The 12,546-nt window shown below is 41.0% G+C and overlaps 1 protein-coding gene across 1 annotated transcript in view; it reads left to right on the top strand.

Moving 5' to 3' along the window:
- LOC122754936 (putative olfactory receptor 2I1) overlaps nt 1-12,546 on the top strand; it is a 19,189-nt gene extending 6,643 nt beyond the window's left edge. The window contains 1 exon segment of the mRNA XM_044003363.1: nt 11,053-12,546. Within this exon segment, the coding sequence (XP_043859298.1) occupies nt 11,053-12,021 (969 nt within the window). The 3' untranslated portion in view covers nt 12,022-12,546.

Raw genomic sequence — 12,546 nt, 5'->3', positions numbered from 1 at the left:
AACTGGGGTCTGACTCCCTTTTGGAGCTAATATCTTATTAGTGGCTAGTTTGAAAATATCTTCATTTTTCATTAGAATTTCTATAGCTTGTCAGTGTATCATTGTAATATGACCTGCCTCTATGTTCTTGTTATGTTTGTGTTATGGGTAATGATTAATGTGGGTACAGGAAAACCTAGCATCCTGACTTGTAAATTATCCATTAACTGGGGTCTGAATCCCTCTTAGAGCTCATATCTGAATTAAAGCTTGGATCTTAGGTTTTTCTATTAACCCCTTTTCCACCTCCTACATCAGTTCCAGATGAATGATAAGGTCAGAAGTCAGACTATAGAGAGTTAAAAATAGAATGAGGGAAACAAAGTAGAAGTACTCAATAGGAGACAATCTTCTCAAGAAGTTTAGCCACTCAGTTTTCAGAAGAAAAAATCAAAGCTATCTACGGTGATGTAAAAAAATGCTCTAAATCACTATTGATGAGAAAAATGCAAATTAAAACACCACTTCACACCTAGCAGAATGGCTAATATGACAGAAACAGAAAATGACAAATGTTGGAGGAGATGTGAAAAAATTGGGACACTAAAGCACTATTGGTAGACTTGTGAACTAGTCTGGAGAACAATACACCTAAAGAGCTATAAAACTATGCATATCTGTAAGAAATGATGAGCAGGATGCTTTCAGAAAAACCTGGAAAAACTTACACAAACTGATGCAAAGTGAAGTGAGCAGAACTAGGAGAACATTGTACATAGTAACAGCAATATAATAATTATGACTAACTGTGGAAAACAATGATCCAAGGCAGTTCCAAAGGACTTATAATGAAAAATGCTATGCACCTCCAGAGAGAGAACTGATGAAGTCTAAGTGTAGAATGAAGAATAATTATTTCACTTTCTTTTTCTTTTCTTTTTTTTTTTGCAATGGCTGATTTGGATATGTGTTTTGCATTATTTCACATGTATAACTGACATCAGATGGCTTGCCTTCTTATTAGGTGGGGGAGGGACAGGAAGGAGGGAGAAAATAGTTTTAAATGATTGTGAAAAATAAAGAATAAAGTTTTTTTTAAAAAAAATTCTGTGAGACAATAGTAAATATTAAGATAAAGACTGAAAATTTTTTTAAAAAGTTTAGCCACAAAAGGTGGAAGGAGAAATATGGAATAGTAGATAACAGGGAAAGGTAGGAAGGGACCATGTTCTGAAAGGTCTTTAAAAGCCAAACAAGATTTTATATTTAGTCCTGTAGGCAATAGGGAGCCACTATACAAAGTATTTGCTAAACAAATGCCAAGTGAATAGTGTAGAGAGTGAGTGTGAAATGAAATCACAGGTCAGAGAAGATTATTGTACTGGGGGAACATCAAGCAAGGCTTTGCAGAGGAGGTATAGCTTAAGCTGAACTTTGAAAGATGGATCATGGTATTTAGAAAGCTGAATGCACAGGGAAGGGATTTCCCAGGGAAGACAGAAATTTAAGACAAAGGAAGTATAGCAGAGGTCAACATTTTCACAGGTTCTCCCTGGGCCTTTTCAGGCCAAACTGATTTTCAAGGTAAGTAGGAGCATTAATAAAAATTGAAGAGGGGGCAGCTAGATGGTGCAGTGGATAGAGCACCAGCCCTGGAGTCAGGAGTACCTGAGTTCAAATCTGGCCTCAGACACTTAACACTTACTAGCTGTGTGACCCTGGGCAACTCACTTAACCCCAATTGCCTCACAAAAAAAACAAAACAATAAAGAGTGAAGAGAATCTGATCCCAAGAACTCTCCCAAACTGCTATTTGGGAGTTTTGATAAGTACAATTCTCAGGATACAGACTAAATAACCAGGGGATAGGACAAGATTTAAAAGCAATTTTCTAACCCTAAATCCTACAGGAAACTGAGAATGTGGAGGGCAAAGACTGTAGGAGAAAATTCATTTCTAAGGCCTGACTTAATCTAAGCCTGAGGACTTCTGCTGGCTTTTTCTAACTACCTGACAGGGTGAGCCTAAAAATGCCTGGATTTATTTGAGTCTTCCTTCTGCAGAGGACAGGCTGCCTGGCAGCTACAATCAGCTAATAGAGAACAGAAGACCTAAAGAGGCTAAATAAATACCAGTAGATGGCAGTAGAGAGCAGCTCAAAGGAGGCAGCCTGGACATGGCTAATGGAGACAGCAATTTAGCTAATGACATTCATTACCAAAGGACATTAGTGGCTCACATGTAAATAGTCAATAGTCAATAAACATGTATTAAGCACCTACTACCAGACCAGGTACTGTACTCTCCCTGAGAATTTTGTAGTATGGTAGGTGGCCTTTGCATATTGGCATGGTGGGGAGTGGGGATGGGGAGAGGGTATTTCTTATCACTTATTTTGCTATGCTATTTGTTTAAATATCTTTTATTTTGAACTGTGTTCTCTGATGTAGTGAAAGAAACCAATCATAATTCATTAAGCTGGACCCATGACATGCTTCTTAATCTAGGGAAGTTTTCTGGGGGCCCATGTATGAGAGGAACTCCAAGTATTACATGTGCAAAGCCACAACTAGGAGATGCTCAGTCTATTTCAAGAACAAGGAATAGGATTGTTCAGTTGGAGCAGATGGATTGTGTTAAGATCAGTGAAAAATAAGTCTAAAAAGTCTAAAAATGAGTCTAAAAGGTTTGATGGGGATGTGAATCTAGCATGTTTTGGTGTGCCTTCCATATCAGGACAAAGGTTTTGACAAATACCCTATCTTATCTTGCTGAGACAGAAGTGACTTATAGTTTGGGGAGGGGGGCGGGGTGTAGAATTTTAAACAAGGAACGAGTATACAGAACTCATAGGATGAGTGGGGGAAGATAGGAGATAAGGGAGGAAACAGTGACATAGAGAGCAGAGGTAGACAGCTTTATACTGTGAGAAAATAATGGGTTTTGGAATGCCCAGTGGCCTGCTCCAGGGGATAATATTAAGATTGATTGGATTGACTTTGCTGATTAACTCACTTAAAGTTAACTTAAAACCACACCTACCTGAAAGCCTGGCCCTCAGAGGGTGTGTTCTCTGAACTCTGACCTCAGCACATTCTGCTCATGGATGACCATCAAGTCCAGTAAACCAATAGATTTGAAAGATGCTAGCCAATTAGCTTTGAGCAGTGTGGAAGGGCTGTCTCTCCTACAGACCCAGAGGAAGTTTACACACACACACACACACACACACACACACACACACACACACACACACACACACGATCTTGGGGGACTTGGAGAAAGAAGGAAGCCAGGCTGAGCTGTATCTCTCCTCTAGGCTAGATAGGCCTTCTTAACTTTCTGAGCCACATGTTCTCTTATTACTAATATTTGGTGTGCTTTAATAAATGTTTAATGCCCAAAACTGGTGCTAAAGCTTCGAATTTATATGTAGCAATATATTTAAAATTCCAGCTAAGTTTTCCTAAACTTGGGACAGAAATAAGGCAACCACATATAATTTTACTTGCCACAACACAAAAAATTATCAACATTGTATATTCTGTAATATGTCAATAATGGTCTATTTACTAATAGACCCAGTGGTCACACATTTCCTCATTTGTTCAGGTTCTCTTCCTCTCTGTTTACCTAAATGTTATCTGTCCTTCATGCTCTACCTGAAGACCAGCTAATGCCCCCCCTCTATGAAGACTTCCTAGATTAGTAGAGTCCTCATGATTTCCCTCCTCCTCAGAAGACTTCTCTGAGGTCTGGAGTCCACCATTAGTGTCCATGCCATAAATTTTATATTTGGCATCTATTGCTTGTATTGTTACTTTAAAAAGATAACTGTTCTTGGAGTCAGGAAGAGCTGGGTTCAAGGTCTACATCTGATATATACTAGCTGTGTGACCCTGTTGAAGTCATTTAACCTAAAGTTATACTCTATATGGAAGTTGCCAATGTGCATTCATGGAGGGTGCTTCCGGAAATCCTTATGTGTATGTAATAAAAATTGTTAGTGGAGCATCTGAAGACACCTCTCTTTCTGAGCATGTCATCCCCACCACCAGATAAATGTCCCTAACCTCATATAGAGGCCCCAAGCTAGCACAATGGATAGAGTACTGGACCTGAAGTGAGGAAGACCTGAGTTCTAATCCTATGTCAGGCACATATTAGCTATGTCACCCTGTGTGAGGCACTTAACATCTGTCTCCCTGATTTTCTTCAACAGGGTTTCCTCACAGCATCATTGTGAGCCTCAAGTGAGACAGTATTTGTAAAGATTTTCACACAGTGCCTAGCACATAATAGGAGCTTAACAAATACTGACCCTCTTCCCCCTTCACAAGTGATTGAAATCTGTTTACTTTTACCAGTCACCTAAAGGATACAAATAGTTGAAAGCAAAGGCATTTAATGAAATACCATAGGAAAAAAAATAGTAACAGAACATTTTCCCCATAAAACATGCTCTCCAATAAATAGACACTATTAGTGGGAAGACTGGACAGTCTTAAGAGGACACACATGAAGAGACATAAAAAAGGAAGAGAGATTAAGATCCTACCATGGGGGCAGCTAGGTGGTACAATGGATAGAGCACTGGCCCTGGAGTCAGGAAGACATGAGTTCAAATCTGGCCTCAGACACTTGACACATACTATCTGTGTAACCCTGGGCAAGTCACTTAACCCCAATTGCCTCACCCCCCTCAAAAAAAAACAAAACAAAAAGATCCTACCATGTGCCAGGCACCATGCTAAGTGCTTGACAAATATCTCATTTGATCTTCACAACAACTCTGTGAGTTAGGTGCTATTATGATTCCTATTTTGCAGTTGAGGAAACTGAGGCAGACAGCAGTTAAGTGACTTGCCCAGGGTCACACAGGTAGGACATTATTGTGGCAGGATTTGAACTCAGGTCTCCCTGACTCTAAGCCCAGAGCTCCCTAGAGCTTATGGCAAAAGCACATTTGAGGAGAGGTTACTTACATCTCCAATATTTCAGTGCTACTGACACCTTTTGGTAATGTCATTGTGCTGCTGCTCCTGCTTGAGTTCATCTTTACTGGTCTCCTATGTTATAAAGTATCTGTCTGATGAAGCTCAGCTTTCCCAGATGATGCTCCTCTGGTCTCATAGTCATTGTTGAGTGTGGCTCCACTGGGGATGAAGTTATGGAGGTTATCTCTGTTTCTCAGTTTTACCTAGAACTGGTGTGTATGTATGTGTATGTGTGTCTGTGTCTGTGTCTGTGTATATACACATTTTATATATAAACACATTATATGTATATACACTATATATGTATACATACTATATATGAATATACCCTTTATACACACACATACATATACATATAAATGTGCTTCTTCTATGTGTGTGTGTGTGTGTGTGTGTGTGTGTGTGTATGTATGCTCATTCACTACCTCTTCACCATAAAAGGAAAAGTGGGCTTTATCATTTTGCTTCTTAGAACCCAGTGGCTTAAGCTTCTCTTTATGAGAGAAAAGCATCAGACTAGGGAAAATCCCTGAGAAATTTTGCTCCCATAATGAAGCCTATTAGTTCCCAGATCCTTTTCTGTGGAAGGCTTTTCCCTCTGGATGGTAAACCTTCACTCCAAGAACCAAGCTCTTTTGGAACACAGAATAGCCAAAGAGTTTAAGAGCAGCTAAATGGTGCAGTGGATAGAGAGCTGGCCCTGGGGTCAAGAAGACTTGACTTCAAATCTCACCTCAGACACTTACTACCTGTGTGACCCTAGCCAACTCACTTAACCACAATTGCCTTAAATATTTGAGGCTATCTCTAGTTGTCCTGATATCTATATAGCTATATCTGTATCTATATCCCTCTATCTATATTTATATCATCTCTATCTCTATCTTGCCACTAGACCCATATGGCTCTGGAGGAAAGAGTGAAGTTGCTGACCTTGCACAGCCCTCCCTCGCTTAAATACATTCAGTGCAAGTCATGACATCACCACCATGTCATGGTCCTCTTCAAGGCAGCCAAACAGATTAGAAAAGCCCAGAGGCATTTAATCTGTCTTTGAACCTCTACCCCCCTATTCAAGTGGTGCAAGCTCTTTTTCTACTGCTCAGTCTGATCTTGGAATAGAAAGTCCTCATTCTTCTAATTAATTCCCTTATGAAGATCTTGTACCATTCAACACTAAAAGAAGCCAGACTAGAGGAATCCTCTATTACTCAATACTTTATTCCCAATTCCTGCCTCCCTCATGTATGTTGTAGCTGGTATACTTGTTACAGAGGGATTGTTTTTATTTTTTTCCAATGGGGAAAAAGAGGGGGGAAATAATGTCTTGTTAATATAAAAAATAATTTTTAAAATGTATAAATGGCTGGCCCTAAACTGTGAGCCACCCTACATCAATTATCTTTTCATGCATACAAGTCCTATGTCACTAATTAGTATGTGACTTCCTCATAGGCAGAAATCATATTTTAAAATCATAGAATCTAATTGTAAAAGGGGGCCTTAAAGGTAATTTAATCTAACCCCACCCAAAACCAGAATTCCCTCTATAAGAGCCCTGGCAATTGGGTGTCTGAACTTCACCGCCCCCCCAGTGATGAGACATATCATCCCCAAACAGCCCATTTCATATTACCTATGGAAAGACTAAAATAATTCTAACACAGTGCTTTGTACATAATAGGTGCTTGATAAATGTTAGTTGATGATGATGCTTGGAGGAAGAGAGAGGGTCTAATTCAATTTGATTCATTTCAACAAAGTCTATCCTAAGTGAATGGAATTCCTAGCCTCCCTATGTCCCCACACCTTCCAACACTAAAACAACAGATCAGAGTTTTCTTGGCATAGGAGAAAAAATATCCATTGGCTAGAAATAGCAGAATGCAAATGACACAAGGTAATTATTCTGATAATGAGTCATATGAGAGAAGATCAGGGTCTTAATGATAAAATTTAGGTAGGGGGAGGCAATGCTAAAGGAGTAATGTTGGTGAAAAAATGAACATGAATAGTACTAGGTTAATTCTGGCCCCCAAGCCCTACATTTCCCCCCACCCCCAATACATCCTAATTCCTGATGCCTAAGACACAATGTCCTACAGGGATTTCCTTTCCTAAACTTCCCTTCCTTTACCTTCGGGACTGCCTCTCTGGACACCTCCAAACCAGCCACTAATTGTTGGAAAAGGATGAATGGTTGCCCCCAGGGTTAAAGTGTTCCCTTCCAGGAGACTGAAAACTCTGACTCTCCCTCTCCTCTCTTCTTACTCTCCATCAATAGTCTCCCTGTCCTTCAGAATCAGGAGAGAGGTTTCTGCTGCTCCCAGGAAGATGATATACTCTCTCACTAACCCTTAGTTCTTCTCCTGCCAGCTCTCAACCACTGGATTTTTCCCACAATCATTACCACTCCTGTTCAGATTAGACAGAGAAGGATCACATCCTCCCTTTGCTGTCAGGAGAGATGGCATTCACCCTATATGCACCTCCTCCTTAAAGACCTAGGAAGTAATATCCTGCAGTCTCCTTCCAACCCTTAGCCATGCCTTTCAACACCAACTAGCATTGACATCTACCTTCAATTTATTTTACTGAAGTTTCACACACAGAGGAGCCAGAGAGAAACCACAAGACCAATGTGTTAGCCCAAAGCTTTGAAATTCAACTCCAAAGAGTAAAAGTGAGATGAAAGTGAGAGAAGACATAAAGGTGAGTTTGGTCTTCTATTGTTGGCAGAATGAGGATAAGGACAATATCTTAGATTTCCATTTTTCTTCCTAACATTGTGCTCTTCCTATTTAAATGGATTCCCTGAGTTTACATTAACAAATGGCAGGAGGGGAGCAAGAAGTAACAGGAGAATTCATTTTAATGTCCTGGAAGAGTCCTAGACAAAAAGTTCAGGAGATCTGGATTCCAGGCTGAATTTTTTTTCACCAGCTGTAACCTTGTAGGAAGAAGTCACTTAAATATTTGAGGATTCAGTCCATCATCTATAAAGTGAAAGAGTTCTAAAGGGTTCAAAGGTCCCTTCCAGCTAAGAACTGTACAGATTTATAATACACAAACCAACCTGAACTTTGAATCAAAGACCTAGATATAAGCCATAGTTAATATTCACATTGACTATGTCACAGGATTGTTTTGAAAGCTCTTTGTAAACCCAAGAATATAAATGTGGGCTATGATTATTTTGCATTTAGGTGGCACAGTGGAGTAGTGGACCTGTATTCAAGGTAGACCTGATTTCAAATCTGACTTCAGATACTTATTAGCTGTGTTACTCTGGCAAGTCACTTGACCACTTCCTGCCTCAGTTTCCTCATTTGTAAAATGTGGATAATGACAGCACTTACTTCCCAGAGTTGTTGTGAGGACAAAATGAGAGATTATTTGTAAAGCACGTCACACTAGGATAGATACTTGAGTGGTAGCTCTCAATGTTTTCAGAATAAAACTGAATTTTGAGAGAAAATGGAGGGTGGGGGAGAGCCAGTGACTATCCTAACAGACCACCAGCAAGCTCCTTGGGAAATTTTTCTGTACTAGCCTGTCTAATACAAGGGAAGAAAACAAATGGTACATGACTTCCATCTCATATAAGTCCTCCCCTCATAGAATCAGACTGTGAGAACTGTTCAGCCTCCTATTTTTATAGATGAGGAAAAGGCCAAGAGAAAGGAAATGATTAGCCTAAAGTCATATACAGTAGCAAGACCATTATTTTCTCTTGTTCTGTCAGGTAGTGATAAGGCCCTAAGCATGGTAATTCTAGAGATATGAAAATATATAAGAAAAGAGAAATATTTGGAAGGGAGGAATTCATCTCACCATTTTCCTATTCACTTATCTCATTTTGTTTTTCTGTAAAATTGAAAGTAATTCTGATTATGACTTTTCCTTTGGAATGATAAGTAAAATGTTTAAGATTATTTAAACAATCTAATGGAAAATACTTACATTACATCATTATTATAATCTTGTATTATTTATGTCATATAATGTATAATATTATAGCATATCATGTTATATTTTATCGTTATAATATATTTATCATGCAAAAAATAATTTAATTAAGATATATGCACGAATGATATGATTTTCATTTTCAAAGCAATTTTTACAAACTGATCCATATTTTATGCACAACAGTAACAAGTCATTGGTTATGTTCCTATACTCTGTTAACAAGCTGCAAAGTACAAACACCAGATGCCAGGACAGGAGGCATAGCCATACCATAATATTAGAAGTAGATAGATCGATAGTACTTAGCTCTAAAATATAAAATAAGAATGTGAGACTAAAAGATCTCAAAAGCTCCATTTCTCTCATTCTCTCATTCTTTGATTCTATTATTTGCTTGTGGGTTTCCTTTTTGTGAAGTTTTGTTATAGATGTAGGTTGGTCATCTCTTGACTACCCCTCAGCAGAGTGAAAATGGAGATGATGACCAGGAGAAGTGAAAATTAGAGAAAAAAACATTACTTATTGCCCATCATATGGTGGAAAGATCACTGACTATTGATTGAGTCAGATCATGAGTTCAAATTCCATCTCTGATGCTTACCAAACAAAAAAACCCGGGTTGAAGCCTTCATTTCAGTCATAGAAAGAATTGTAAAGAACAGCTAAAATTTCATTGCAATGGTATCTGCTGGATATTCACATTGTTTTGATCTGATGTAACTCGGATTTTTAAAAAAACATTATTGACATTTCCAATTTAGAGAAGTAGATCTTGTAATGAAAATTCCCAAACCACCTCCCCCAAAATTGTAAAGTAATTGAACAGTGAATTCAATTAGGAAACTTGGAATTTATTTAAATTTTGAAATATTAAGTTTTATTATCAAACCAAGATATACATTATACATATCTTTCTGTTACTCAACTTACACTGGTGTCAGACTTGTGAAGTCTGAAAAATAAGAGTTGCATACATGTTTTTGTTCCCAAACCTTGACCCTCATCTCCAATTTCTGCTCCTTCAGAGTATAGGAAGTGCTGCATTTGAAGCCAAAACAGCATAGCTATAGAGTTGGTAGGGAAGTCGGTTATTTCCTCAAAGCTTTTATTTTACAGATCAAGAAACTGAGATCTTGAGAAGCAAAGTAAATTGACCAAGACCAAAGAGGTGATGAGTAGCAGAGCCAGGATTTCAGTGGCAGAAGGAGAGGAGATTGTTTTCTGACTCCAAAATTTATGGTGCTTTCTGTTACAACAGATCAGCTCCCCCACCCACCACCACCACCAAACACACACACACACACTCTCTCTCTCTCTCTCTCTCTCTCTCTCTCTCTCTCTCTCTCTCTCTCTCTCTCTCCCTCTCTCTCTCTCTCTCTCTCTCTCTCTCTCTCTCCAGATCTAGGCCCAGGCCCTGTCAGTTTCTTAGCCCTATGATTTTGGACAAGTCACTTTCAATCCAATCCATTTCCACAAATGTTTATTAAACACTTATTCTGGGGAAGGGAAAGAGACTACAAATTTTGGAAAAAAGAGGGGGAGGGGCAGCTGGATAAAGCACTGGCCCTGGATTCAGGAGGACCTGAGTTCAAAGCCAGCCTCAGACACTTGACACTTACTAGCTGTGTGACCCTGGGCAAGTCACTTAACCCCCATTGCCCTGCAAAAAAAAAAAAAATGTAAGCTCCTTAAGAGAAGGAGCTGTAACCTTTGGGGCAGCTAGATGGCACAGTGGATAGGGCACCGGCCCTGGAGTCAGGAGTACCTGAGTTCAAATTCGGCCTCAGACACTTAATACTTACTAGCTGTGTGACCCTAGGCAAGTCACTTAACCCCAATTGCCTCACTAAAAAAAAAAGACAAAAAACAAAACAAAAGAGGGGGAAAAGTGATTCCTAACCTTCTTGGGGATTACTGTCCAAAGTGGGGCCATGGTGAAATAACCTCACAGCTTCTGCCTCTTCATATGTAAAAAGGTGGCATAGTTGCCAAGAAAGGCTTTGTAAAATGCAAAGTTCTACATAAATGTGAGCCCTTGGGGGCACAGTGGGGAATTGGGGAGGGAGGGGAAGAGGGTGTTTGGCTTGGTTTGGGTTTTCCACAGGGTCTCAGAATTCTGGGTCATTTTCTGCCTTCCTAGACGAACTACAGCACTAGTGACAGCTTCTTTCTGCTGGGATTCTCCGACTGGCCATCGCTCCAGCCGCTACTCTTCGCCTTGATCCTCTTCTGTTACCTCCTTACCCTGGTTGGCAACTCAGCCCTCGTGTTCTTGGCCATCCGTGACCCGCGCCTCCACGCGCCCATGTACTACTTCCTCTGCCACCTCGCCCTGGTGGACGTTGGCTTCACCACCAGCGTTGTTCCGTTGCTGCTGGCCAACCTCTGGGACTGGGCCAGGGTGCTGTCCCGCGCCGGGTGCGTAACCCAGCTCTACGTCTCTCTGGCACTGGGTTCCACCGAATGCGTGCTTCTAGCCGTGATGGCGTTGGACCGCTCGGCCGCCGTGTGCCGGCCGCTCCATTACACAGCCCTGGCCTCGCCCCGCCTCTGCCGGACGCTGGCAGCTGCCTCCTGGCTGGGGGGGTTCACTAATTCGCTGGCGCAGACCATACTACTGGGCACGCGGCAGTTTTGCGGGCCCCGGCGTCTGGACCACTTCTTCTGCGAGCTGCCAGCCCTGTTGAAACTAGTCTGCGGGGGCGGGGGCGCCGTGGAGAGGCAGATGTTTGCTGCTCGGGTAGTTATCCTGCTGCTGCCATCCTCTGTCATCCTGGCTTCCTATGGGGCTGTGGGCCGGGCCGTGTGGAAGATGAAGTCCCAGACAGGGAGGAGAAAAGCAATGGGGACCTGTGGTTCCCACCTCACGGCTGTCTGTCTTTTCTATGGCTCTGCCATCTACACATATCTGCAGCCCACACACAGTTACTCCCAGGGCCAGGGCAAGTTTGTCTCCTTGTTCTACACTGTGGTCACCCCCGCCCTCAACCCCATCATCTACACCCTGAGGAACAAGGAGGTGAAAGGGGCGGCAAAAAGGCTTCTGGGCAGAGTAGAGTGGAAGGAGAGGTAAGATTTGGGCTTAGGGAGAGCTTCTCATCTCAACCCAAGGATCACATTGTTTGTCACTGGGCCAGTCCATCACTCTGAGTCCTCATGGATTGTGGAGTGATGAACTCAGAGAAATAGTTCTCAAGAAATTCCAGAACTAATGGCATGAATAAATCTTGTCCACTGAATGCTCCCAGACTGATGAAGGAGAACAAATCCCCAACATCCAAGTCCACATTTGATAAGAGAAACAGTTTTCACCCTAGATATTCTCCCAGTTGATGGAGTCTAAGGATGAATAAAGATGTGCCTGCTGTTCTAAAGAAGTTTCCAGTCTGATAAAGGATCTACAGCCCCTAACTTCGGGGAACTGGAAGAGGAGACTAAACAAACATAGAAGAAGCAGACAAAACACATAGACAAGGGTAGTCTATACAATCAATAGACTTCCATACATAAATGAGCAGAGAGGGGATACAAAAGGGATTAGGGTGAGAAATGTCCAGTGGGAATATGTTAGTGCTGGAAGAGGAAGGACTTTTTGAGA

Source organism: Dromiciops gliroides, chromosome 4, assembly GCF_019393635.1.
Source record: "Dromiciops gliroides isolate mDroGli1 chromosome 4, mDroGli1.pri, whole genome shotgun sequence".
Taxonomy (NCBI): Eukaryota; Metazoa; Chordata; class Mammalia; order Microbiotheria; family Microbiotheriidae; genus Dromiciops; species Dromiciops gliroides.
This window is presented reverse-complemented; position numbering and strand designations above follow the sequence as displayed.